General features: G+C 54.5%; 2 protein-coding genes across 4 annotated transcripts in view; one reads left to right on the forward strand and one right to left on the reverse strand.

Moving 5' to 3' along the window:
* The window catches only part of HK1 (hexokinase 1), a 79,459-nt gene extending 67,122 nt beyond the window's left edge, over positions 1–12,337 (forward strand). For both annotated transcript variants that reach the window (XM_047701403.1, XM_047701402.1), the window contains 8 exons: positions 499–647; positions 961–1,080; positions 1,989–2,084; positions 3,552–3,651; positions 6,397–6,580; positions 8,478–8,633; positions 9,459–9,692; positions 11,441–12,337. In XM_047701403.1, the coding sequence (XP_047557359.1) occupies positions 499–647; positions 961–1,080; positions 1,989–2,084; positions 3,552–3,651; positions 6,397–6,580; positions 8,478–8,633; positions 9,459–9,692; positions 11,441–11,585 (1,184 nt within the window). In that variant the 3' untranslated portion in view covers positions 11,586–12,337. The remainder of the gene's footprint in view (positions 1–498; positions 648–960; positions 1,081–1,988; positions 2,085–3,551; positions 3,652–6,396; positions 6,581–8,477; positions 8,634–9,458; positions 9,693–11,440) is intronic.
* Positions 12,338–12,838: 501 nt separating this feature from the next.
* Positions 12,839–27,076, reverse strand: TACR2 (tachykinin receptor 2). 2 transcript variants are annotated; one of them, XM_047701407.1, is made up of 6 exons: positions 26,946–27,076; positions 26,145–26,809; positions 21,761–21,955; positions 17,962–18,115; positions 16,523–16,719; positions 12,839–14,248 (listed from the first exon to the last, which is right to left on the reverse strand). In XM_047701407.1, exons 2-6 carry the CDS (start codon positions 26,534–26,536, stop codon positions 14,086–14,088), a joined length of 1,101 nt encoding a protein of 366 aa, XP_047557363.1. In that variant the 5' UTR covers positions 26,537–26,809; positions 26,946–27,076; the 3' UTR covers positions 12,839–14,085. The 2 variants fall into 2 exon arrangements, with proteins under 2 accessions (XP_047557363.1, XP_047557362.1); XM_047701406.1 differs by having other exon boundaries at positions 26,145–27,076.
* Positions 27,077–27,364: the final 288 nt, after the last annotated feature.

Below are 27,364 nucleotides of genomic sequence, written 5' to 3' on the forward strand. Positions count from 1 at the left end.
TGGCTCGGCTTTGCCTCTGCCACACTCTGTCGGACAGAGCGAGTCATAGGGCTGGGCTGGAGCCAAGGGGAGGAGAAACCAACTCCATCTTCCGATGGGAAGAACTGCAGAGTCACTTTGCAGAGGAAAAGTACGGGAAAGAGAATGACTGTGCACATTTTTACAAACACTCTACACATTGATATAAACTGCCAGTTTTTGTGTGAGTTTCCCTAAAATCAGCTCACTGTTGCCACGCTTTTTAGGAACCCCAGAGAAGTTTCTTTGTTTATTGGGACCGGTGGTTCATCCGTGGGTCCTCAGTCCCTGCAGTGAGGCTTGAAGGTCGTGGCGGTCAGAGCGTTCGTGCCCACCGTCCCTGAGCCCGAGCTGTGTGCTGGAGGGAGCAGAAGCTGAGGCTTCCCCCCTGTATTTAATACGGGGGCTCGGGTCTTGGGGCTCCTGGCTGCCACAAGGTGCTTAGCTGTTTTTGATGTTCTTTATGTTCTTGACTAACAGAGCACGGTGACTTCTTGGCTCTTGATCTTGGAGGAACAAATTTCCGTGTCCTCCTGGTGAAAATCCGCAGTGGGAAGAAGAGAACGGTGGAAATGCACAACAAGATCTATGCCATTCCCATTGAAATCATGCAGGGCACCGGGGAAGAGGTGAGACAGTTTGGCTTTGATGCCACAACGGCCCACGTGTGTCACACGCCCAGTGTCCTCTGTGGTCCGCCCCCAATCTGCCTTGGGGTGCATGTGGCTCTGCCATCGTGTCCTTGTGGCCTGCAAGCACTGGGCACCTTCAACAGCACTGGGCTTCTGATGCTCAGGAGGCTGCGGAGTTCCTGAGGGGGCGCTCACTCTGCACATGTCGGGGCACATGTGTGCGTGCGTGCACGCGTGGAAATGTGCCCTTGCTGCGTGCCCTGAAGCGTGAGGCCAGAGAGCATGGGTTATCCCTTCTTTTCTCCTGCAGCTGTTTGACCACATTGTCTCCTGCATCTCGGACTTCTTGGACTACATGGGGATCAAAGGCCCCAGAATGCCCCTGGGCTTCACCTTCTCCTTCCCCTGCAAGCAGACGAGCCTCGATGCGGTAAGTCTCTTTCTTGCAGGCGCCGGACGGCGCTGGCCTTGAGGCTTCCCCCAGCCTCACTCGTCCCTTTGGTGTCGGGAACGGTTCCCACGTCACAGTGGGTTGATCCGGCTTTACATCATGCCCTCCGCTTCATTTTAAGACCCTTCTCTATTGATTTTGTATCATTTGCCACACCCACCTCTTCTGGGACACAAGACGGAGCCTATCATGCTGGAGGAGCCACGGGTGCCTCCTTATGTCATAGGTGGGGGTGTGGCCAGGGAGGGAGCCCCGGAGCGGCATGTGCTCATGTGGAACCTTAGGATTTAAGGCAAACGATAGTCAGTGCTAGGGAGGCGAGGTCGGGGCACTTCTGGAAGCCAGTTAATCAACTCACTGTGCTGACTTAGGGGTTTTTCCTCTGAAGCATTTTTACATCTCAGCAGCTAGGTCCATATAAACTTGTGTTTTGCAGTTTTTAAAGCTCTGCATTGTTTAAGGAGTTCGCCCTCACTGACACCTTTGGTCATTGTAGTCGAGGACACACCCAGCAAATGTAGAACTTTGTTCAAATTGAAAGTTTGCTTTAGACAGTAACAGTGTTCCTAAAAGTTTGCATTTCTCCACTTACGTTGTTGGAAGACTGTTCTTTAGGGGAACTAATTGGTTATACCAGGGGGCGCACCATTATCCTTCTACGCCTCGGTTTCTCCATCTGTGAAATGGGCATTGTGGACCAGCCGGCCACGGGGACCATTAGGAGGGGGCAGGCCCGTGGAGGGCCGCTTCTTTGGGCCTCAGATGCTCCAACCTCATCTCCCTGTAAATTTTCGCGGATGTTTACTCAGGAGGGAGGGAGTGAAATGTTACGTTCTGCCCAGAAGGGCTGATGCCACAGGACTCTCCTGGTGCCTTTCCTCTTTCAGGGAATCTTGATCACCTGGACGAAGGGTTTTAAGGCAACTGACTGCGTGGGGCACGATGTAGCCACGTTACTAAGGGAAGCGATAAAAAGGAGAGAGGTAACTATTAAAAGGATATTTTTAAAAATCTTCACTGTTTTGGGGGGGGAGGTTATAAAAATTGTTCTTGCTGGGTCGTAAAGAATTCAGACAATACAGAAGTGTGTGTGACCTGGGCAGGGAGATTCCCTAAACTGTCAGCAGGTAAACAGGAGGTGAATGGTTTTATGTTGTTAAAGGATGGTTTAAGAAAGGTAAAATCATGACTTTCCGACAGCTTGAAGAAGAAAAAAGCAGCCCCTGGTGACCGGTCCCAGTCAGCCTTGGTGACTGGGCTCCTGGTGAACACGGAGTGTGACCCCATAACTGATGGAATTAGACAGGAAGGAGAGGAGTCAGTACTCATGTCCGCACAGAGCACGCACTCAGACAGTGGCCCTGCTTTCGGACAGCCTCCAGGCCAGAGCGAGCCCCGCTCTGAGCCCTCCCGGAAACCACCAGCCCAGGCTCAAATCCTGGAGTGGGTGCTTTCTAACCTGTTCTGAAATGCCCACAAGCTATGTCACCCGCGTGGCACCTGGTCCCTGTGCTCGGCTCTGTTTGACTGTAGGTGTGTTTCTGATGGTCTTTGGCTGGAGGACATTGAAAAAATATAAAATGGAAAATTCCAGAAATGTTGTTTGATTTATCAATGAGGGAATTAGTAAAAAAAAAAAATAGTCCGAATGCCTGTAGTTCAAAAGAGTAATCCAATGCACCAGCCATGGGGAAGGCTGACGTGAATGGGTTTTTGAAAGACGGATTGGTTGCACCCAGCAGAGTACGTAAGACAGCTTACATCCCATCACAAAGAAACCTGGTGACCTGCTTTGGCCCACATCAACACTGTCCCCATTAGCATTCTTCCACCCTACATTCTGTGCAGAGACCGACCCCGTTTGCACATTTCGTAACAGGAACCCTACTGTGTGCACACTCCTACACCTTGCTTATTTCCTTTAATGTAAAGACGGCATCTTGTCGTGTCGTCACATAGAGACCAACGTCCTTTCCCGTGGCCACACAGCAGCGTGGTGGTTGCTGGAACCATGTCTTACACAGGTTCGCACATAGCCCCTTTTGATCTAGATTTCTGGTCTGTGCAAGTCACGCGGTCAATATCTTCGTGTACCTGCGTGGCTGTTTCCGGAGGACGGATTCTGAGGAATGGATATTGGTGGTTCTGTTTTGCCTTCTGGAAGGCTCTAACACTCTGAACTCCCGAGAGGGAGCTGTTTGGCCATAGTCCCTCTTTTCTCCATTCAGCTGTTCCCTCCAGCCTGCCTCCGTGGCACTCGGCAGTGTCTGTGAAATGGGTGGAATGCTTCCTCTCTTTGCTCTCCAGTGTCCGATTCATCATAAATAGCAGGTGTTTAGTTCGTGAAGGAATATTTAGTCACCTCTTAAAGACTGGTGAGGAAGCTGTTTCAGTTGAGGCACCAGGAAGCACTGTCCCTCCCCTAAAGCTGTGTCCCTTTCTTTCCAAAGGAATTTGACCTGGATGTGGTGGCTGTGGTCAACGACACGGTGGGCACCATGATGACCTGTGCTTATGAGGAGCCTACCTGTGAGGTTGGACTCATCGTAGGTGGGTGTCCTGGAAAGTCTGTCACTTTGGGGCAGGGAAGGCTGGGTTTTCCTGTTCTGTGGGGCCATAAGCCAGCAGCTCAGTCCTCTCTGGGAGACACTCTATCTGTCCCTTTTGTCCCCTTACTGCCTCCAGAGTTTGGAACAAGGTTGCAGAGCTGTCAGGGGACTTTCTCCTCCCAACAAGGCTCGCGACCAGATGGCCAGAAGGGAGCTCTTCTGGAACGAGGCCCCAGATGGCTCACAGGGCTTGGGTGGACAGGGTGGGAGTATCTGGGGCCGGCCTGGCCACCAGGGCAACCACTGGGCCTATAGGGAAGGCCACCAGGCAGGAGTTGAGGGGTGAGAGCCCATGACTGGGAAGGCAACAGAGCCCTCCTTCTCCCCTGACTGTGGGCAAGGGCCAGAGAGTAGCTTCGGGCACCGTTTTGCTTCTAGCAGCCACTGTCCTGTGAGCAATCCCAGCCACTTGGGTGGGCCACAGAGAGGTTGGCTCTGAGGGAACTCTTATAGTCCAGACACAGGAGGGGTCTGGACTCAAGAGCACGTCATATCGGAAGCACATCAGTTCGGGCTGTGAGAAGACCATTTGTCCCACTGAGTCTGCTCCTGGTTTCCGAATGTTGGGTGAAGGCCCTGTTTCTTGGCCAACCTCTGCAGGCCCTACCTGGTCAAGGAGGGCCAGCAGGCCTGCTGGGCAGACCCTTTGCTAAGTGTCTGGGAGATGGGGAGAAGGCCCCTGAAGGCTGCCTTTCTGGTGCTCGGGAAACCTTTTCATTTGTAAAACCATTTTGGCTCCCGAGGAAATTCTGAAAACTGGGGAGCAGCTGCAGGTGTAAGGTTTTGGGGGCCTGACTCTGGGGCTGTTTTGTTCCTTCCTTCCTTTTGCTAAGCTTTCTTCGCCCGCCCCACCCAGCACCTCAGCTTCTGAATGGGCTTAGGTATGACACGCGGATCCAGAGTGACACAGCACATTATTCCCCACAGCCAGGCTGGGCCTGGCCTTCCTGCTCAGTTCAGGGCTGCCTGATGAGCTGTTCCTGGCAGTGGGTGAGAGCAGGCGGGTGGGGTGGAGCTTGTCACAGCCCCGCCCCCTCCCCAGCCGCATTCACACCCACTTCCTCCTTCCTCCACCCATCCATGCCTTTGCTTCTGACGCCCATTGACAAGAAATATGATTTATATGTTTCGGCTTTCTGGGCACCCCTGGCCATTTCTGGGGCTCCTCTTCTCTTTCACGCTTTAGGGTGAAAGGGAGCTGAGAGAACAAAACCCCAAATAATCCAGTGACCCCAAGGAGAAGCGTTGGTGAATTCTACATACCTTTCTTTAAAGGGAACAAAAACAATCCAAGCCCTTTTGGTCCAGCTAGTGGAGACTGCCTTGTGTCCCCCAAGGGGGCTGAAAGTCTATCTGTATCCCACCGAGGCCGGGTTGGTGGTGCTCTGGGGCCTGGTTACAGGGAGTGGGGACCTGCTGGAATTTCTGTTAGAAATGCAGAGTCCCGCCCCCAACCTTCCGCTTCAGAATCTGCATCTTAACAAGCTTCCCAGGTGACCGAGATGCAGATCCAAATATGGGGGCAAGCATTCCGTGGTTAGTTGGTTGGTTTTACATTTTCTAGTCCCTTCACAGAGATAAGGCCCAGGACCCCAGAGACGGGGATGTCGTGGTGGCAGAAACTGCCGAGACCGTTTCAGACACTTCCTCTCAGTTTCCATACTCGGCTCCTCGGGGATGAGAGCAGCAGACCGTTGGTGGTCCCACCGCAGTCCTTGCGGGCCCGCAGCCTGGGCAGTTCAGGGATGGAGAGCAGAGGCTCCTGGGTCCCTGGGAACTGTACGTCGGACTTGGTGTGTACACTCAGACGCAGGTCCCTTTTCTCGGGAGCATCCTCAGGTTTTCAAGGAGGGCTGTGACATCAGACTGGCAAGGTACCACCACCTTGAGAAAGGTGCTATGGACGTGCTGGGACACTGTCGTTCCCTGAGCTAGCTGTGAGCTTCATTCTGAAGCACATGGGGGAGGGGACCAGGCCGGCGCAGTCCATGACCACATTCAATCTGTGAGGATGAGCGGACATCCATGCTGTGATGGTAGACAGCCCCAGTGTATTTATTTTATAGATATGCGTGCGTGTATGCAGTTGTGTGTGCGTGTGTGGAGAGAAATATTCTCCCAATCTGAATGCTGCCTAAACTTTTGCCATTGAAGACCTTGTCCTTTTTTTTTTTTTTAAGATTTTATTTATTTATTTGACAGAGGGAGAGAGAGCACAAGTAGGCAAAGCAGCAGGCGGGGTGGGGGTTGGGGGAAGCAGGCTCCCTGCTGAGCAGAGAGCCTGGTGCAGGGCTCGATCCTAGGACCCTGAGATCATGACCTGAGCCGAAAGCAGAGGCTTAACCCACTTAACCCTCTGAGCCACTCAGGCACCCTGAAGACCTTGTTCTTTGTTGTCACTCCGTCTTCTGTTAAAATAAACGGAGCTCTGCCTAGGCAGGTAAACCCACGAGGTCCTGATTCTCACGTCCTGGTTTCAAGTAAGTGAATCAGATGCTCTCTGGGTAGTTTAACTCTGACTCTCCTTCTATTTCAAGCTTTTCCTGGAAAACAGTAGGAAAACAAAGCTGTTGCTTTATTTGTCGCAAGAATGTACCCCCCCTCCCTGGAGTCCTGGGCCCCAGGCCCTCCCAGCGACCCCAGGTCCGGGAGCCACGGCCGTTCACTGCCCCCTCTTGTGTTGCAGGGACCGGCAGCAATGCCTGTTACATGGAAGAAATGAAGAACGTTGAGATGCTGGAGGGGAATGAGGGGCGCATGTGTATCAACATGGAGTGGGGTGCCTTTGGGGACAACGGGTGTCTGGATGACATCAGAACGGTCTATGACAGGCTGGTGGACGAGTATTCTCTGAACGCTGGGAAGCAAAGGTAACTCTGCTTGGTGGCAGAGGACACATGGGGGACCAGGACGGTGAGGGTGGAAGGCTGTGGTCTGCCTATTGAAATAGAAGAAGCTTCTAGTAGGAGTGGAGTCTGGACACAGGCTTAGAGACTAGTCCCTCAGATTCCCTCCTGACCTTTGTTTTTGGCTCAAGGAGAACAGAACCAGGAGGATGCCCCCCCACCCCGCCGCCCCAACCATGGTACACGTGGGCCCAGGTGGGTGTCCTGGCCAGGTGCTGCCTCTGCCCAGGAGTCTGCCCAGAGGACAGGGTGGCAGCGGCCACACTGCTTCCCTCAGTGACTGTGTTCATTCTGGAACATTCTGGTCTTTCCACTGCTCTGTTTCTTCCCCATCAGATTAATAGAAACCTCTTGGTCAGCAGGTTTTTGTTTTGTTTGGCGGAAGTAAAATGCACTTGACCTGCAGTTGCACAGGGCACAGTGAGTTAGGATGTGGCCAGTGGGGGCTTCTGTTCATTGTCCCCCAGCCCCCTGCATCGCCTCTTGGCAGTTTGGAGCCTGGGTCCGATGCCCTGCCTGAGATGTCAGTGTCTGTCCTCCCTACGGACAGACCAAGGACTCCCTATCTGGGGCTCCCAGGACTCAGGCCATCCTCTGCTGTCGCCCGGATGGGTTGGTCCGAGCTGTGTCCCCAGGAACAGGAAGAAGCACTGGGGTGGGGGTGGGGGCGGGCAGCACCTCCCAAACGAGACTTGTCCCCCAGCCACTCTAAAGATCTTTGCCTTTTCCAGATACACCCATGCTGTTATTTACTCAATGGTTTTCTTTAAGTCAGCTTCTATTTTTTACTTAAATTTAAGGAAGGAGAACGAGGGGGAAACCAGGATTATTGTAAACAGATGATAATCGTAAAATGAATATAGCAAAGATGAGCGTCACTTGATTCTAGCTCCTGTTTCCCACTGTAGGCTCTAAACAAGGACTCCCTGGGTCGGCAGGGCAGTGGCAGGCGGTAGAGGGGTCAGAGCCCCATCAGTAGAGGGGTCAGAGCCCCATCAGCACCACACTGAGCTGGTGTCCTTGATGGTGTGAGAAAGACGGGAGGGGAACTGATGACGATATCACCATCTCATGGTTTGTTTTCCTTTGGAGCCCCTGAAATCCTCTGGAGGGCCAGTGGACTCTTCCCAGCTTGGGGACACTGGGACTTGAGCACACGAGAGCAGGAGACAGGAGCCACAGGAACAGGTTGCCCTCAGGAGCATGGCAGCCGCCTCAACCCTCCAGCCTGGGTGGCTTCCTCCCTGTTCTGAGGGCTTGACCAGCACTCTGGGCTTTTTCAAAACCTTCCAGAAATTTAGTGGGAACTTTCCCCTCATTGTCTTCTTGTCCCTTTAAGACTCAGACCAGTTGTTTGCTTATTCTGCAGATAATTTATTGAGCACTTGACTGAGAGCCTAGCACTGCATCTGTGCTAGACCCTGGGCCCCAAAGCTGAGCGGGACACGGGTTCTGGCCTCTCGGGGCTTCTGCGGCAGGGCCAAGAGAGGCAGTGACCCTGTGTGCCTTGTGACGGGAAGGGACGATGTGTGGGAGCCTGAGAGGGGCAGATAGAACCCAGTCGGGAGGGCAGGAGGACAGGCCTCTTGGAGGAGAGTTTGGAGCTGAGAGCAGGAGTGGGGTTCTGCCAGACAGAGGCAGGAGGGAGATGGTTCAGCAGTTAGACAGGAGCCCTGGTGATTTCGGTTTCGAGCCTGGGGAGGGTTGAGGCCCCCTCAGCCCTTCCTGGCCTCCCTCTGCCTCCGCTGAGCACAGGGCTGGGTGTGTGGGCTGGTGATGCTCCTGGAGGGGCAGGAAAGCACCCGAGGCTGCTGGGAGACCAGAGGCGGCCCCTAGACAGCAGCCCCTGCCCGTGTTTCAGGTACGAGAAGATGATTAGCGGTATGTACCTGGGGGAGATTGTCCGCAACATCCTGATTGACTTCACCAAGAAGGGCTTCCTCTTCCGAGGACAGATCTCTGAGACACTCAAGACCCGGGGCATCTTTCAGACCAAATATCTCTCCCAGATTGAGAGGTGAGCAATGGGGGGGGTGGGGCGTCCCCGCTGTTAGAGGCCCACATGGCCGGGCCCAGGGTGGGCGGGGTCGTGGGGGTTTGTGATGAGTGTGGAGGCCCCTCACAGGACGTTTTGTCATATGTGAGGACTTCCTCCTCCCTCTGGAGTAGTAGACCCTGAGCAGCTACATACTGAAACCATATAATTTTATTATAACGATTTTCCTTTTCTTCACTCGGAACATTATGTATGTTTGTTGGAAGTCAGGCGAGTAAGCTGTAGGACTCCATGTCAGGGTGAAGCTCCTCACAGATACTTGTGTCAAGGGGGCTGAGCCCAGTAGAGCCAAGAGCCACAGGTCTGGTCCTGCCCGCGTTCATCTGAAAGGCAGCCCGGGACCGGGCTGCTTGCTCACACAGGAAGTGTACCCCATGGTGGGTGGGTCACTTCCTCCTATGTTCTTGTGTGCATGGACTGCCCCCTCCCTGCCTCTGCCCTTGTCCCTGGTGGCCCGTGAGAGCAGGTGCAGGGCGCTCTGCATAAGCAAAAGCCACCTTGTTCTTAGAATGGTCGCAGAAGCTGCGGTACCTGGCCGGCTCAGCACGCAGCTCTTGATCTCAGGGTTGTGAGTTCGAGCCCCGTGCTGGGTATAGAGGTCACTTAAAAAAATTAACTTAAAAAACAAATAATAAAACTAAACAAGTAAATGTTTTGGAGGAAGGAAGCCCCCACAGCCCTCCTCATGCTAAGTACAGTGGTTTGCAGCTGGTCCCCTGGTGCGGGCTCCCAGGCCGCTCTGCAGGGCCCTGCGTCATCCAGCCTTCTGGCTTTTGTCCACCGCAGTGACCGATTAGCACTGCTCCAGGTCCGGGCCATTCTCCAGCAGCTGGGCCTGAACAGCACCTGCGACGACAGTATCCTGGTCAAGACCGTGTGCGGGGTGGTGTCCAAGAGGGCCGCGCAACTGTGTGGGGCGGGCATGGCTGCCGTGGTGGATAAGATCCGTGAGAACAGAGGTCTGGACCACCTCAACGTGACTGTGGGTGTGGACGGAACGCTCTACAAGCTTCATCCACAGTGAGTGGGGCCTCTGCTTGGGTGGTCGGGGCGTCCTGTGCTGCTGAGGTCCCTTGATGGGTTATGGGCCCCTAGGATGTACGTCCTCGCCCGCCCCCTGGGGACAGTTCCTCACCAGGACACAGCCGACCCAAGGCTGTGCATTCAGGGACCAGGCCCTGTCTGGTAGCAGCTAACGAGCGGCTCTGAAGCTTGTTTTTGGTTTTTTTTTTTTAAGATTTTATGTATTTGACAGAGAGAGATCACAAGTAGGCAGCGAGGCAGGCAGAGGGGGAGGGGAAGCAGGCTCCCTGCTGAGCAGAGAGCCTGATGTGGGGCTTGATCCCAGGACCCCGGGATCACGACCTGAGCCGAAGGCAGAGGCTTAATTAACCCACTGAGCCACCCAGGCGCCCCGAGTGGCTCCAAAGTTTAACTGAGATCCTTGGAGAGGAGTGGCTTTGCTTGGTTCAGCTTACACTGGTGGCATAGATTTCCCTCTCCCCACTTCTTCTGTGACCCCCTCAGGTCAGGCAGCATCAGAGGGGAGGGTGGGTGTGGCCTTACCCATCGGCCTGGGTAGCTGTAGCGCAGCCAGGAGGCTGAGTTTGGTAAGCGGGGAGAGGCAGTGGGGGTGGAGGGAGGAGGTCTTGTTCACCTGCTAGATCAGTTTCTCAAGAGGCTTGCAAGGCAGGAAGAGGATCGGGGAGGTGCCTCCTTATGGTCAAGGGTCTGACGCTCTGTGCTTGGCCCCACCTGCTCTTTGATTGACCACATATCCCAAAGCTTGGCTCTTCTGAATGGAGTGACCCTGCTGTTGTCTAAACTGCGGTGTTTTTGCCAGTGAAGAGACCGCCGCTACTAACTACACTGGGACCGTCCCTGGTAATTGGGGCCATAATGTCACTCTCCTTAAAAGCAGCCTCACCCAAACCAATGTGGGCATATGCTGCTTAGCTCATGGCCTTGGCTGGGGAGAGAGCCAACCGCTCTGTCTGCCTCTCCACCTTCACAGCTGTCCTCTTTGTCCCCTGGGGCAGCACACCGGTGGGGCTTAGAGCTAGGTTTTGGAGCCATACGCTCTTGGCTGTGATCCCCGCACCATCATTTGGAGCCATGCTCAAGTGCCCCACGGCCAAGTGTCCTTGTCCTCATGGCCGATGGCCACGGGCAGGGCTGGAAGGTAGTATAGAAGTGTTGGGGGGAGGCCCTCGCAGGGCTCTGACAGCGGGCAGGCAGGCCCACCCTTGAGAGCTCCATTGGTCTATGCTGCTTCAGCCTAGCCGTGTCTTACTGCCCAAAACAGTGTGGGAACCCAGAGTCACCTGTCATTGAGGGTCTCTGTCACTGGGGGCCTGCCGCTCTTGGCTTGGAGGCCAGGTGTTGGGCCATGGACAGTGATGGGCTGGGGACCTCGAGGGGCCACAGCTGAACTGACCCAGCGCTGGGCCACACGCAGGTGCTGGCACCCTTCTCCGTATCCTGTTCCCCAGATGCCTTGGGCTTGGGGGATGGCTGTGTCTGAGCACGTTATTCCTGGCCTGGCCCTGATGAGCCTTCTGCTCACTACTGTTTGGATTCTCAGCTGTTCCTCCCTGCTGGAAACTGAGGTTGTAGGATCAGGGCAGATCCAGTGTCCCCCAAACCCTTCTCAGAAGCCCCTCCCGTCTCGATTGTCCCGTCATTAGGGTCCTGAGACATCCTCATGTGGGCCCGTCGTGTCTACGCATCTTCTCCACTTACCCTCCTCTGTGTGTTTTCTCTCTTAGCTTCTCCAGAATCATGTACCAAACCGTGAAGGAACTGTCACCAAAATGTAACGTGTCCTTCCTCCTGTCTGAAGACGGGAGCGGCAAGGGGGCTGCCCTCATCACGGCAGTGGGCGTCCGGCTCCGGGAAGAAACGAGCAGCTAAGGGTCCCAGTCCCCTGGCCTGCTGCCCCTCCGGCACGTCTCTCTTCGGGCGGCCACCCCTGTCCCTCCCAGCAAGCTGGGCTGGGAGCCACCGGTGCCAGAGCCTGCCATCGCCACGTTGGGGAGGGGACACAAGCCAACTAAGGCGCATAACGTAGGGTACAAAATAGAGCGTGTGCTATTGATAATCTCTCCCCACTCCGGCCCCCTCCTCACCCGCCCTGCCACTCTGCATGATTCCGATTTCAGCCCGGTCGTCCGCTCCCCACGTGTGAAGTTTAGTGGCGCCCATTTCCGGTTTCTGCATTCGTCCGACAGTTATTTATTGGCCCAAGATGAAAAGTCATGCCATCTGACAGGCCTTCTGGGCCTCCGCAGCCCGTCCTTGGGGACTCATCCCCCGTGTGAAATGTATTCTCACCAGCAGACACTGCCGGGACTCCTCCTCCCAGGGGCATCTGAGCGGCTTCCTCCCGTCCCAGCCCCCACTGCTGTCTGGCGTCCCGAGGTTCCCATCGAGACGTGTCCATGCCACTGAATCATATGTCCGTGGAACTGGTCAGAGCCACGTTGTGACAGTCTTGCCTTCTGTCTGTCTTGGGGGTGGGAGGGGAAGTGGGCAGTTCTGCGGGAAAGTGTCTTGTCTCCATTTGGGTAAAAGGAACGAAACCAACAAACAGTGCCCTCATTGGAATTCCCCATTGCTTTTGTGAGCCATGTTGTATGACCTAGTAAACTTTGTACCAATTCAAAGACCCTGAGTGATGCTTGCTGGCTGGAGGTGGGGAGGCCATGCAGGGATGCCAAGAAAACTGAGCCCTGGGGATCCTAGGTTGCGGGGGCAGGGGGTATGCTTCAGCCCCTGGCCTTCGTTGAGTACTGTAACTTCTCTGTTCTCTGCAGAGTGTCACCGAGCTAGTGTCTGCCCTTGTTTTCCAGCCCCCGCCTGGCCAGTTCCCTGCTGTAGCCCCCGGGTCCCACCCCCTGCACCTTTAAGAAGGTAAAGTGGTGGGAGGTCTCTGGGCTCCCAGGGGTGTTTGGATTTAATGAGAGGAGAGTGGGCACTGGCTATCCCCAGGTAGACCCCACCCTTCATCACCTTCTGCCAACTCCCAAGGGACCAGAGGGTGTAGACCCCCGCTCTAAGGCAGATGAAGTCTCAGGCAGCCCAGGGAGCAGGTTGTCTGCACTGTCCTCCTCTCCCCTTCGAATGAATCCCTTCTGTAGGAAACCGTGCCTCCCCTGACCCTTTTGCCCCTCTCCCACCTTAACCTTGAGGCTGCCATTCCACCCCACAGCCCGCCAGTGGATCCCACATCGGCCCACTTCCCATGCCCTGTGCAGTTTAAGGCCAGAGTCCCTTTATTGGGCACCGTGATCTCTGGGGGGCGCACCTAGCATTAAACTCTCTTGCTGTGCATTGACGGTGTCACGTGGTTCTTCTGGAGGGGCAATGGGGCATACGAGGTGAGGCAGCAAGTGGGGAGAAGTGTGTCTTTGGGGTGCACCGCGCCAGGCCTGGAGCTCTGCTGGAGTCGCTTCCTGCCCGCTACCTTCTTGGGGCTGGAGTGAGGGTGACCACTGCTGCTTGCGCCCTGGAGGCATCTGTGTAGCATGGCTGACTTGGTGGGGATAAAACACACGCCTGCTGGTTCTTCAGCACTCCACGCTAGTTTACAGGCCTCACTTCAGTCTTCCTCACAGCATCCCTGTGAGGCAGTTTTGCCCCTGGGAGTAGAAGAGGCGGAGAGTCAGAGTGACTTGCCCCAGGCAACACAGCCAAGACTCCTTTTGACTCTATCCACCATCTACCCTGAGCTGGGTCTGAGTTCAGATGCCGATGCAGAGAAGCCCCAGGTCAACTCACAGCTTTCCAAAATAAGCCGCTCCCTCCCCGTGTCTTTGGCCTGAAAAATCAGTATCATGGCTGGGTGCTGTCCACAGCTGTGTTCTGTTTGGTTTAACCAATAGTTATACAAATGTGAGCCAAATGTAACAAGTCTGGAAGTCTCACAGATTTGGATTTCTGGTATGTCTGAAAGGATCCGGAAGATGTGGCAACAGTGTGTGCCCATTACCTCATGACAACCTTTGTCCAGAGCTGGTCAGCTGCTGTCCCCTTTAGATGCATACGCCCTCCACTTCGCACCGTTCCCTGTTACCCCAGTGCTGGAAGTCACTCCTTGAGTTGTATGCCCCAGGAAGGCATCTGAGCTTGTGGCTCCTGGATTAGATAACTGTTGGCTCACACTGTCTTCCTGGACTGTTACTGGCTGATGTGAAGCCCCATCAGAGAGGAGGCTGGGCCCTCTTAGAGTTCGAATCTACTCGCTGCGCTCCTGACCCCATCTTGTCTTTCCGCTGGTGTACTGAAGGCTGGAGGATGGGTCAGGCTTTCAGATCTGGACCTCTCCACTGGCTACTTCTCCAAGGGTGCCAGTGGTTCAGGGTTCAGCAGGTACCCCATGTTGGGGACCCCTGGCCTGGTAGCCATTGGTAGCCTAAGAGGGGGCAGTATCCCCAGCCATGAAAAAAGTCTCTTTAGTGTGACACCGGTTGGCCCTCATAGAAAGGGATGGAGTGTGGGTCAGCTCAAGCTTATCCTCCTTAATTGGTGTGACCCACGGGCAGCAGCGGAAAGCAAGCCGGAATCCAGAGCGAAACCTAGGAGACAGGGGGTCACCTTGAGCAGAGGGGTGAGGGGGACAGTCTGGAGAAGCCGATCTCCCCTCCAGAGGAAAGTCATCCTCTCACCCCTGTCTGTCATTGTTCACTGTTCCTGAGTGGATTTGAGTTTTGGAAACGCCCAGAAAGAATCTGGAGCTAAATCTAACGAGTGAAGCGGGTGATTAAGCCTAATTAGACCATTTGTTATCACAGACAGAGAGAAACCAAATACAACTTAAAGAAATAACAGATTTTCTTGTTTGACTTGTTCCTTGGCTTCTAAAGGAGTATTCTAGAGGCTCAAGAAGTTTGAGCTTTGGCCGTGTTGGGCAGAGTAAGGATGCTCTCCCAAGGGGGCTGCTTTGAGGGAAATCATGCACAGGGAACGACTACATTTTGGTATATTTGCTTAAAAAATAGCTCTTCCCATGGCTGGACTAAAGGTAAATTAGAAGGGGAGGCAGATGGCAGTGGAAGAAATGGCCTGGGAGAAACAGAACACTGGCTTGTCAGAGAGGAGCAGAGATCAATGGGACCGTTGGTGACAGCCACTTGACTGTTCCTAGGGGACAGAGGCTCCATGTTCCAGAAGAGCAGCCCTGACTTTGGTTCCTCACCTTGCAGCTCTACAAGATTCCATGGTGTGGCCCAACAAATGCCTCTCTTGTGGGTGCTTCATGGCCTCTGCTGTTCCCTCTGCTGGATGCCTTTCCCTACACAGCTGCAGGGCCCACTCAATCCTCATCTGTGCTCAAAAGAATCCTCAAGAAGGCCAACCCTGGCCATGCTATAAAAGTGCTTCCCCTGTGACACGGGACACGGGACGGCCTCCTTCCCCAGCACCTCCTGTCCTCCCATCCCCAGCTCTGGTGTTCCTTTTTTTCCGTAGAACTTACGCCTAATACACTATGTGGTTCATCCACTTGGTGGATTCTGGAATTATTTCACAGACTCTCAGACTCTCAGGGACTGCGTCACTGGGTAACGGGAGAGAGCCCATGCACAGACAGGGAGTGCTGGGGGCCCCTCCTTGATTATGCCAGTTTCCTGGGTCCAAGTTCTCCTAGAAACTATATCAAGAGAAAGGTGTGATGTGGGGTCAAGTTTACAGGCCTTGGAGATCCATGGAATCCTGGTTCCACTGCTTGCCGTATGAGTTTAGGAGTGTTCCTTTCTGGGGCTCAGTTTCCTCAATTGTAAAAAGGGAGAACACCTCCCTTCCTCCTATCATCTTCTTACCTCTCAGGAGACAATGGAAGGTTCTAGCACACATTAAACACTAAAAAAAAAAAAAAAATCACAATTCTCTCACTTCCTCCTGGCCTGGCCCAGGTGGCTGGAATATCTGGGCAACAAAGATCCTAATGGCATGATGAGTGGCCTGGACATGTGGGCAGGCGGGTGATAAAAGGCTTGAACACAGAGGCCCACGGCCAACCTTATCCACATGGCTGTCTTGTAGAGACCAGGACTGTGTCCACCTCTCATCTCCTCTTAACCTGACCCCCCTTTGGGTTTCCTGAAGCCTTCCACCTCTCCAGGTGCCCCAGAGCAAATGCCAGCCCCTCTGGGGGAATGCTGATTCTCCAGAAGTATGGGGCTGGGACAACCAGGTATGTCTGAGGAGTCACAGCTTGGTTCCTTCTTCCCTGACTGTCTCTGCCAAGGTCACACTCCTCAGCTGTCCCAGAAATCCCCCTGGCAGCAGGAAATGCCCTCTGATCTCCTGAAGGTCAAGGAAACGTCTCATTGTGGGAAGGTCCTAAACATGTCAGGACAGAAGAAGTCCCGCCCTCCTTTACCAGGCTCCTTCCTTTCTCCCTCTTTGTCTGTCCTATGGCCTCTCTTTGACCCTGTTCCTCCCTCCATCTCTCTGTCCCTCCCTTCTCTCTTCTCCTGGCCCCAGATGTAGGCCCTGGAGAGAGGGCAGGAGCAGATGCATGGTGACAGCTGTGGCCTGGGCAACGGGACAAGGCTTTGGGGAGGAGGAGGGGGCTTGAGCTGGGCCCCCAACGGGAGTGAGGATTGTGCTGTGGGCTCAGTATGAGGACTGCAACCCACGCGGGGGTGGAGGGCACAGGCTCACGCTGTGACAGGGAGCCCAGCTGGGGCCAGGCCGCGGGTCCCTGAGGGCCGAGGAGAGGGGGGCTGGGATGAGGGCTCACCTGTGGTTGAGGCAACAGTAAATGATGGGATTGTACATGGTGGAGCTCGGGGCCAGGCCGCGGGTCCCTGAGGGCCGAGGAGAGGGGGGCTGGGATGAGGGCTCACCTGTGGTTGAGGCAACAGTAAATGATGGGATTGTACATGGTGGAGCTCATGGCCAGCCAGAAGAGTGCCAGGTACACCTGCTGGATGAACTTGTGGTAGTAGATGTCCTCTTGGAAGTTGCCCAGGATGAAGTAGAAGTGGTAGGGAAGCCAGCAGATAGCAAACGTCACCACCACCAGCACCATGGTCTTCGCGAACTGGGCAGGGAGAGGCTCAGGTTACACCTCAGCCTCGAAGCAGCACCCCCTCCAACCTCCAAGAGTGGCGGCAGGATGCCCCTCATCCCTGGGAAGCCCTCAGTCTCCTGGAGCATTCATGGTCTTGACCCCTGGGCCCTACACCTCTGCCTGAACTGTTGTTCTTTCTTTCACATCCTTACTCCTTGAAGCCCAGCTTGGGGCTGCCTCATCTAGCTGGTGTCCCAGACTCCTTCCCTCAGAGTAGCTCCCCTCCCTGCAGAGTGGGTGAGATCCTAACCCAATCCTTGGGGGATCCCCTATGCCAGCTATGGTTCTCAGGTGCCCCTCTCTCCATCAGTCATAGCCCTTCTATCCATAGGTAGTAAGACTCTAGTTGGGCATCCCAGCCTCTGCCCAGGAGCCAGCTTCCTGACCTTTCCCCACTCAAGCCTGGTCTCTGCAGGCCCTCTGGAGTGTGGCCCAGTACGCCGTGAGGAATGGAGGGCAAGCCAGTGATGGCAAGTGGAGACCAGTTCATCGTGAGGAGGGACACTCAGATAGTGTCCCATGTCTGCCTACTTCCCTGAATTGCCTTATGAAAAATGCCCAGTAGCAGACGTGAAGCCAAGACGGGAACCTCATACTTGAGATTAACCATTACCTTCCCTGGACTCCTAACAGGAAGGGCACGGCAAAGATAAGCTTCCCCAAGAAGAGAGTAGAGGAGGTCTGAATCATAGAATGCTCTATCAGGACCCTTGGAGGGCCCCAATGGCCGGGAGGAGGGAGGACACTGGCACTTGGGTTGGAAATCGAAGGCAGACTGCGTACAGCTGGACTCCACGGATGGGAGGTGTGCATTCCAGCATTTGAGAATTCTCTTGTGATTCTATACGGAAGCCTCCCGGAGTTCTGTGGGGCTTCTTAAATTCAACATTCCAATTACGCAACTTGTCTAAGATTTTGAGATTCAGTCATTCTAAGATTCTTGAGAGTACCTGGAATTCTGTGGGGCTTTAGGATTCTCAAAACATTCTGGGGGAGTTCCTTCAATTTCGCATTTGGCCAAGGGCTAAAGTGTGTCCTCCTGGGAAGAACTAACTCAGGCTCTGGCAGGGGCTTGGCACTGGGGGAAGTTGGGATGGATCCTGTGCTCAAGGGCACCGCCAGAGGGGCGGGCTCCGAGCCCCGAAGGGCGGTGCCCTGAGGCGGGCCCCGGACTGACCCCGCCCCCCTCCGAGCCCCGCCCCCGGCGCGCACCTTCCTCTTGGCCCGCAGGTGGCGCAGGCCGGCGCCGTGCATTTGGTGCTTGGGAACCTCGCGTCTCCAGAGCTTGAGGCCGATGACACTGTAGGTGAGGAGCATCACCACGAGAGGCAGCACGTAGATAAGGACGATCACCGTGAGGTGGTACCTGGAGGGAAAGGCTAGGGCCTGGGCACGGGACGGCCAGGGAGAGACTTCTGCATCCGCCAGCGCTCAGTTTCCCTGTCCCCGCTCGCGCCCCTGAGCCAACTCTGGCCGGCCACCCGGGCCATCTCCAAAGGCCTTGATTTAACATAAGGGGGGAGGGGGGACAACATTGGCTAGCATATATGCCCAAAGAGGGCTTCGCCTGCTGCAAAAGGGACACCGGCTTTATCTGTGTGATCCTCCAGGTGACAGACAAATACTACCGAAAAAGGAAATAAATAGGAATGAAAAAGTTAACAAAATAGTACATTTGTTTAACATTTAAAATGCCATTAAACACAAAGGAGGAAGTAAAATTACTAATTCCATTCTCACCAATATTAACAATTTGGAATATTTTCTTCCCGAGTCATATGTGTGTATGGATCTATGTACATATGCATTAGATAGATTCTATAGGCAATACATAGATTGCTGCGTCTGCCTGGATAGGTAGATGGAGCTGATACAGTTCCATCCTCCACAGATATCCTTATCAGGGAACAGGCCAGGGGCAAGAGTTCCAGGCCGTACAGGATATGGGTCCTCTCTTCCTGCCCATCAGCATTTGGTTGGGAACACAGCTCACAGCTGCAGGCTTTCTCTCACACCACCTCAGAGCAAGAGCCCAGATCACACTGCCAGTCACTCATCTAGTCCCTGCGGAGGACACCTTGGGCTGTGTGGAGAAGTTTCGTTTCCTCTTGGAAAGACAGTATAAAGGAGATGTGTGCTGCCCATTCTGGTTTCTGAGAGATGCTGCAGCAGGGACACCTCGTGAATGAGTCTGAGACCTGCGGCCCTGTCACATGGCCTTTTACTAGGAGGGCTGAAGTGTTCCTAAGGCCCCATGATCAGTGTGCCAGACTTGCTGGGCCCCTTTTTCAGAGGAGCTGCCACTCAGAGAGAGGGGGGAGCAGGGGGCTCCAGCAAATGTCTTCCCTAAAGCCTGGGTTGAGAATTCTGTTTGCTTGCTCTTTGGGCAAGTATGCTAATTACAAAAGGCTTGTGGGCAGGGGTGCTCCTAGATGTCCAGATCCTCATCTAGTCCGGCTGTGGAGCAGGTAAGGGCAGGGAAGGGCAGTGAATGCCAGACCTCCCTCACTTTACCTTCATTGTAAGGTCACAGAGTGTCTGAGCTAGATAGGCCTTGAGGATCAGCAGGGCCGCCTGCCTCAGTGTCCGGAGGGGGAAACTGAGGCTCAGAGAGGTGCAGAGTGTCTGTGACATATGAAACAGCTCCCGAGATTTAATCAACACTCAAAGGATTTCCTTATCACTGAAGGCCAGCTCTGTGAAGTCAGAACTGAGTTCTCATTCAGGCTCTCACTTCAAAGTGTTACTTCAAGGTGCGCCTGGGTGTCTCAGTCGGTTAAGCGGCAACTTTTGGCTCCGATCATGATCTCAGGGTCCTGGCTTCTCGCTCAGTGGGGAGGTTGCGTCTCCCCTGCCTACGGTTCCCCCTGCTTGTGCTTGCTCTCTTCCTCTCTCTCTCTATCTCTCTGTCAAATAAATAAAAATCTTTATTTAAAAAAAAAAGTGTGACCTCAGGCAGGTCTGACCTGTCCCTTGGTCTCAGTTTCCCCATTTGTAAAACAAGGAGGTAATCACTAAGATCCTTCCCAAGTATGAGTGACATTCTTTCCTTGGGACATGGTTTAGTATAGGAATTCACTCTGGGCCAGGTTCCTACGCAGAAATGAGCACCAAGGGGCCCTGGGGATCATCTGGGGTCTGCCACAAATCAGGACTGCCTCCTCTCAGAGCCTGGGCTTTTTTGTATTTTGATTTTGGGGGTCTATGTGCGTTTTCTTGGACAGGGAGTTTGTAATTTCATCAGATGCCTACACACCCAGGATGGGAGATTGTGAGGATGCAGCCCCCTTCCAAATCTCAGAAGCGCCTCCACCAAAAACACATTTGCACACATAAAACCAGGCTTTCCCCATACCCTCGCAGAATTCTAGGGAACACCAAAGTATCGCCTTCCTAGCTCAACGTCTGCCCTCCTGTTTTCCCTTGGTGCCTGAATCAGGGTTGGAACTCACCATCCCCTCAAAGCTGGTGCGGGGGTCCCCAGAGTTATTTATTACTGATCCCCCTCTCAGGGAGAAAGGCCTGTAATAAGGTGGAGAAACACTGCCCCCCAGCGGTCATCCATAAAATACTCTGCTCTCCATCCCTCCCCGAGCCTTCCCTACAAGGCCACTAGCCTTGGAGCGACCAGACCTTCGGAGCAGGGTGGGGTGCAGAGGGAGGGCAGAGACCCGGCAGGGCCCGCCCTCGAAACTCATCAGTCCCCAGGAACGGGCTTCTCCGGCTTCTTCCGTAGCACTGAAGGCCACGCAGCGGGACCTTCTTCTGGCCGGTGCTCCGGGGAGACGGAGCCGGTGTCGGGGGCGGGGGGGGGGGGGGGGGGATGAGGGGGACGTTGGGGGAGGGATGTTCAAGGAGGCGGGGCCTGTGTTGTTGCGGTGACCTGGCCGATGGCGCCCACAGCCGGCACATCCTCCGGCCTCTGGCGGCTGGGCCTCTGTTGGGCGAAATCGGGCACCTCCAGGTTCGCTCTCATTTGTCCCCTGCTTAAACTACCGCATACTGGGTGCCCGTTCGGGGCCAGGCGCGGCGCTATCGGCTCAGCGGCCTGGCTCGTGCTCGCAGCAGCCCCCAGCGAGTGGTCTTAGGAATCCCCACGTGAGAGGGGCGCCAAAGTGACTACGAAGGGTCCTCCAGCCAGCAGGAGACAGAACAGGACTCCCAACGACTGCCTTCCAAACCTCAACCAATTCTTCACCCTCTGCTAAATGACCTAGCCGCACGCCTGGGCATCCGGAAGCCAGAACGTAGCAAACCGAGGCTCGGAGAGGAAAGGACTTACCCAGGGTCGCACGGTGGCCAGCCCAGGTCTGAGCTCTTCTGCCTGGTCCTCAGCGGGAGACAGGCACAGGCAGCTTCCAGAAAATACCTGCCCTTTCCGCCTCAATACGCTGACCCTCTGTGGCCCGAGCATGTACAGTGCCCTCCCCCAAACACACCCCCTACACACATTTCCACACACCTGTGAGCACACCCACTTCCACGGACATGCTCCTGGACCCTCTCTCACACACGCGCACACACACGTGGGTGCATCCTGGCTGCTCAGTAGTGCCATATGCATACCCTCACTTAAGGACGTCCCTGTCCTTATCTGAGTGGCGGGGTGGTGCAGGGCGGGGAGGCTCCAAAATGGTTCTGCCCAGATTGAAGCCCTTGCATCACCACCTTTCAGCTGTGGGACCGTGGGCGTATTACTTGGTTTCTAGTGCTTCCTTTTACTCATCTGAAAAATGGGAATCATAAGACCTGCGTGCCCCATAGTGTTAGGAGATTTGATTGGCTTCGTGTGTGTAAAGCCTGACTCTCAGGAAGGGCTAAGTGTCACTTGGTGTACGCATGGACTCACATAATCCCAAACACCCTCAAAAACGCACAAGCACCCCCAAGTGCATATGCACAAGCACGTACATTCTCAAGCCTATGTACCTGCACATACACATGCACACAGACGTGTACACACACACACACCACACACACACACTCATGCTCCCCACCCCTCAGGCCTTACAAAAGGAGCGTCTTGCGGCCGTTGTCCTCCGGCCAGACCACGACACACTTGGTGGCGCCTTGGTCCGTGGTGATGGTGGAGTAGAAGCACTGGGGGAAAGCGAGGGCCAGGGCCAGGAGCCAGATGCCGGCGATCACCGCTCTGGTGCCCAGGGCCGAGAGCCGTGGCTGGAAGGGGTGGACAATGGCCACGTACCTATGAGCAGAGGGCTGTGTGAGCTATGGGCATCCTCCCATCAGAGCAACCCCCATCCCCTTCTCCAGAACCCTGTACCCCTACTCCCCTCCACCCCCCACCGCTGCTGGGGACTTGCAGAGAGCTACCCAGGCTGGTGACTCTCCCACAGCCCTAGCCCCTGAAACCCCAGCCCAGGCCCACCTCACTGCCTCCCTCTGACACGAGAGAGTTGTGTGGCCACACTGGAAGTCCTCTCAGGACATTTGCCTGAAGCTCAGCCCCACTTGTGCTCAGAGACCTCAGCAGAAGCAGGCAGTCTCCCGGACAAAGCCCAAACCAGCATCACCCGGTTTTCTATGGTGGTGGACCTGCTCTCTGTGTGCCTGGTCCTGTGCAGAAGTCAGTAACCACACGTGGCTATGAACCCCAGAAGCGTGACTAATACAACTGAGGAACTGAATTTTAAATGTTCGTTAATTTAAATGTAAATAGGCACATATGGCTCTAGTTACAATATCAGACAGAGCAGGTCCAACTCTTCAAACTCAGCATTCAAGGCCCTCTGCACATGGCCAATGCACTTTCCAGCCCCCTCTAGTTGCTTCCAGCACCTTCCCTGGCTCTCTCTGGTTAGGGAATAGCCCTGCTTGTGGGACCTTCGGGGGTGGGGAGCAGCATTTCTTCCCCCTCTGCCTGGAATTTATCCTTTCATTCTGGATTCATTAAAGTCCAAGTGAAAGGCCACCTCTTCCAAGAAGTCGGCCAGAAGCAGCTTGTCTTCCCAGCCCCTGCCTCTCTCCAGGGGAACCTGCAGGGATCTGGGCTGCTGTTTGGCACCCTGCTGCCTGGTGGCTGAGTATCTCAGGCAAGGGTTAGTCTCTCCCTTTCTCGCACCAGGAGACAGAGGCTTCGAGAAAAGGAAGAACGAGCTTGGAAGAGGCAGCACTGGCTCTGACCTGAGTTGCGTGGCTTGCCTCTGCCCCCAGGACCTCTGAAGCCACTGTGGGAATATTCTGCAGTCTCGTGGAGAGCTGGGGTAGCCGCCTGCTTCCCAGGTCAAAGCACTCGAAGAACTCTATCCATCAAAGACCCAGGACACGACCTGTGCCCCCATACGGCTTTAGTTGCTGCCTTGGAAGAGGAAGGGTTTGGTATTACATCAGGGCTCTCTTTGTGTCATGGACCTGTTGGCCATCCAATAAGGTCCATGGGCCCTCCACAGATTACGGTTTTTATAGGAATAAATTACACAAGATTAGAGAGACAACCAGCTGTCCTAAAATACAGTTATCCAAACATGAAATAAGGGTGCCTGGGTGGCTCAGTCAGTTAAGCATCTGACTCCTGGTTTTGGCTCAGTTCATGATCTCAGGGTCGTGAGATCAAGCCCCATGTTGGGCTCTGCGCTCAGTGCGGAGTTTGCTTCAGATTCTCTCTCCCTCTCCTTTCCTCTCTCTCTCTGTTTCTCAAATAAATAGAATCTTAACATATATATAAAATAGATTTGGGGCAAAGCAAAACGCACATTTCTTTATCAACCCACTAAACAACAAGATCTAGCAGGAGGTCTGGAACCCATGGTAATTTTTAAGTAGTGATGGTTATTGGTGATACTTGGAAATTTCTGCACAGCAGAGGTAGCTCTGATTTCTTTTGGTGACATTGTCCCAGGCACTGCTGGGGTCCCAGCAAAATGTGGTATACTGCCTCTATTTATAATGGTGATTTTTAACTCCCACAGAAGCTCTTATCCCTTGGGATTTCTGTGCACAGTTTGTGGTCATGGGTAACGCACGTCTGGGCTAGATGATTGTTGACCTTCTCCCCGAGACACTGACCTTCTCCCATTACTGTGGCTGGGCTTGGGCCAGCTCCAGACCTCGGCAGCCTTGGACCCTGGATGAAGGTCTCAGCAGGGCAAGAGGAGAGGCCATTTTCCTCAGTGGTCCCCTCCCCACAGATAAGGCAGGTGACTAGTAGGTCAACTTCAGACTTGGGCTCCCTTGTTGTTCTAGGAGGTGAGATGGGAAGGAGGAGAGCTTTTCTTCTTACCCTGCTGGTGGAGGGGCAGGTCTGGGACTTTGGATTCATCCTGACTAAGCTACATTCCAACAGTAGAGTCTTAAACCACCTGAGCCCCCTCGAGCTTCTCTTTCCTCTTCTGTAAAGTGGGCAGATGGTCATTTGTGCACCTGTGGTTGGTGTGGAAGGGCAGCGAGATGTTTGAGAAAGGCTTGCAGACTGGTAGGGATTAGGGTGTGAAAGCATGGTTAGTCCCATGTATTTATTCCCTTTAAATCCACCAGAAGTGGCTTTCGTCCTGGATGATGCCTGGGCCTTCCTCTCTGGGATTGATCCAAACCTTGAGACGAGGCCTGGACAATCGGATGTCCTTGCCCTGCACAGGGCAGTTCACATCCTGGTGTTTGGGGCACAAGAGGAGCACTGACTCCATGCGTCCTGAGCTTTTCCACGCTGTCTCTTTGAGGATAGCCCTCCTTGGGGCTCCTCATGCACACTGGGCACGATCCTGCCATGGACCTTTGTTGCTCCCATGCCCGCCCCCTGGAATGTTCTTTCCCCAGAGCTAATGGGGCTCACTCTCTCTCTCCCCTCCTCCTTCCATCTTTGCTCCAAATCTACCCCATAGAAGGGCCGATTCCATACCCTGTCTGGCCCTACGGCCTGCCCCCAGCCTAAGACACAGCCTGGCCTCTCAGGCCCCCTTGCCCTTCCCTGATATCTTCCCACAGTACTCATGACCTCAAAATACAGCGTACCATTTCTTCATGCACTTATTGTTTAAATCCTTACCAGGCAGGTGCCTTTATCTGTTTATCTCCCCAATGCCCAGAACAGGATCTGTACACAGTGGGCATGGAACGTGGGAATGAAGAAATGAACGGATGCGTTCTCACTATTGCCACCCCGATCTCTGAACACTGTCCTCTCTCATCCGGATTATTACCAGCAGCCTCCTGCTTGGTCTCCTGGCTCCCATCCCACCCTCTCCAGTCCGTGTGCCCCCCGCTGCCCCCCACACCCCTTTAAAATGGAAGTTCCATGAGGCCTGATTTCCAGGACTATTTTTCCCACTGGTATATATCCCCCAGTGCCTGAAACAGAGGGAACACTCCAGTACTTGTCGAGTGAATGAAAAGGAAATATTAGTGGACTTGCAGAAACGTCCAAGGGGGACTGAGGTGTTGCTGGTGGGGGGAGGGGTTGAGGTCAGATGAGGGACGTGCCCTTACTGAGAACAGAGAGCTCTGGGTTCTGGGCCCCTGGCCCTATGCCCGCCTTGCTGGCAATCCTACTTGTCTTGATCCTCATGTCCCAGGTACAAACACAGAAGCGTGGCCCACACAAACGGTTTTCACACTTCTCTTTTCATTTTTAATTGATAGAAATCCATTTCTCAAATTTAGGAAAACTCCATAGAAAAACAGCCCAGAGCAGAGAAGCCAGCCATTACATGTTGTTGGGCCACATGTGGCAGGGATGCGGTGAAGACTGGGGGGGGGTAATGGGGGACAGTGGGGCTCATGCTGCCTCAAACCATCCTGACAAGGGGTCTGTGTCTCTGAGGGTCCCAGGCCCGTCCCATCTCCTACACGCACCTGGTGTCTTTCTGTGTCCCTTTTCATTTGCTGTCTGTCTCAACTGGACTCCCCCAGGGTCACACAGTCCCCTTCTGAGTCCAAACTGTGCCCTGCTGGCCCCAGTCAGCTTCGGAAGGACTGTACATGGTCCACGGATCCCTCAGCCCCCTGAGAACAGCATTAGGAGAAAACTGGACCCATTATAATTATACGGTAACTATATGCAATATTCATTTCCCCCATATCACCTACCTAGGAATAGGAAATCAATATAAACAATTTCCTTGTAATGAAAGACACCAAAAAAAAGATCAGCTCCAGAGAAGAACATTCCAGAAGGTCCCTAAACAGAGCCACTCTCTCCCTATGGCCTTGAACAACCGTCCAGTACTAAGTTCTTCTTATGTCTAACCTTAGCTTTGCCTGCCTTGGCTCCACAGTCTCCCGTCTTCCAGAGGCATCCTCTTGGACCACAGTGTGGCTGGGAGGCAATTCCCTGAGCTCTATTCTTAATTTGCTATGTGACTGCAGGCACGTCACCAGCCCTGTCTGAGCCCCAACCAAGTGAGACCCTTTCCCCCAGCTCCCCCACGGCCCCCTCTTGCCTGTCAGCGGCGATAGCGGTCATGGAGTAGATGCTGACGAACATGGCCATGATGGGGAAGAGGTTCTGGAAGTAGCAGAAGGCACGGCCAAAGTACCAGATGTTGTGGCTGGCGTAGATGAAATTGAAGGGGGCGTTGAAGGTGGCCATGCACAGGTCAGCCAGGGCCAGGTTGACAATGAAGTAATTGGTGACTGTGCGCATTCTCTGATGGGCCAGGATGATCCAGATGACTGTGGCATTGCCCATCATGGCCACCAACACCAGGGCCAGGTAGGCGGTGGCCCACAGTGCCAGCTGCCAGCTGGGCATGGAGAAGGCTGTGACGCCCGTGGTGTTGCTCTCAAGGCTGGATGAGATGTTGGCGTCAGTCACAATGACATGGGCCCCCATGGCTGCTCCTGGGTCTGGGACAAGTGGCTTGCCTCCTCGCTCCGCCTGAGCCCTGGTGCCCTGCCCAGATGTGCTACGGAAGAGAAATCCTCTTGGCTGTGGGAGTATGTGGGGTAGAGAGGAATAAGTGCAAAGCCAGGCACTCGGGGAGACAGGGGTCACTCCCAAGCCTCAAGTGAAGACGAGCTGGCCTGAGCAGAGCATCGGGTCCAGAGCCGTTCACCCTTCAGACTCCCATGTCCTGGCCAGACTTCTCAGACGTCCCATGGAAATCTAGAATCCAAGACACAGTTTCAGAGCAGGGAACATCCTTGTCAATCATCAATCAACCACTTTCCTGCAGAAACGAAGGACAGATTCCAAGAGGGGATGTCCCCAGCTCAGCTCACTCAGTAAGTGGGTGACAAACCAGGACTCCAACCCAGGCTCCTCCATTCTGGAAACGTTCTGGATCAGATGAGCACACGGCAGCTGCCTTTGGATTCCACAGGTCAACAGCATGGAGGGCTTTCCTCCAGGCTTTGGGGAGCAGGCTGGCCTGTGGTCTGGGACAAGCTCACCATTCTGCTAACTGCCAGCCCTCGGAGCCACGGCCTTCCCTGCTGCTCTCCCCGGCGGGGTGCTGAGGGCCTTGGCAGGGGTTCAGCTCTAGCTCCCGCCCCTCGTCCCACCCCCTGCTTGGATGGCACAGCCTTGACTCTTGAGAAAAGATTTAGGACTGGGTGCCAGAGCAGGGAGAGATCCAGGGGAAAGAGGGGATGGCAGGGGTGGGGGCTGGCATGGAGGCACCCTCCTGGGGTGTGGGGGTGCGTGTTTACACTCTTGGCC

Source organism: Lutra lutra, chromosome 14, assembly GCF_902655055.1.
Source record: "Lutra lutra chromosome 14, mLutLut1.2, whole genome shotgun sequence".
Taxonomy (NCBI): domain Eukaryota; kingdom Metazoa; phylum Chordata; class Mammalia; order Carnivora; family Mustelidae; genus Lutra; species Lutra lutra.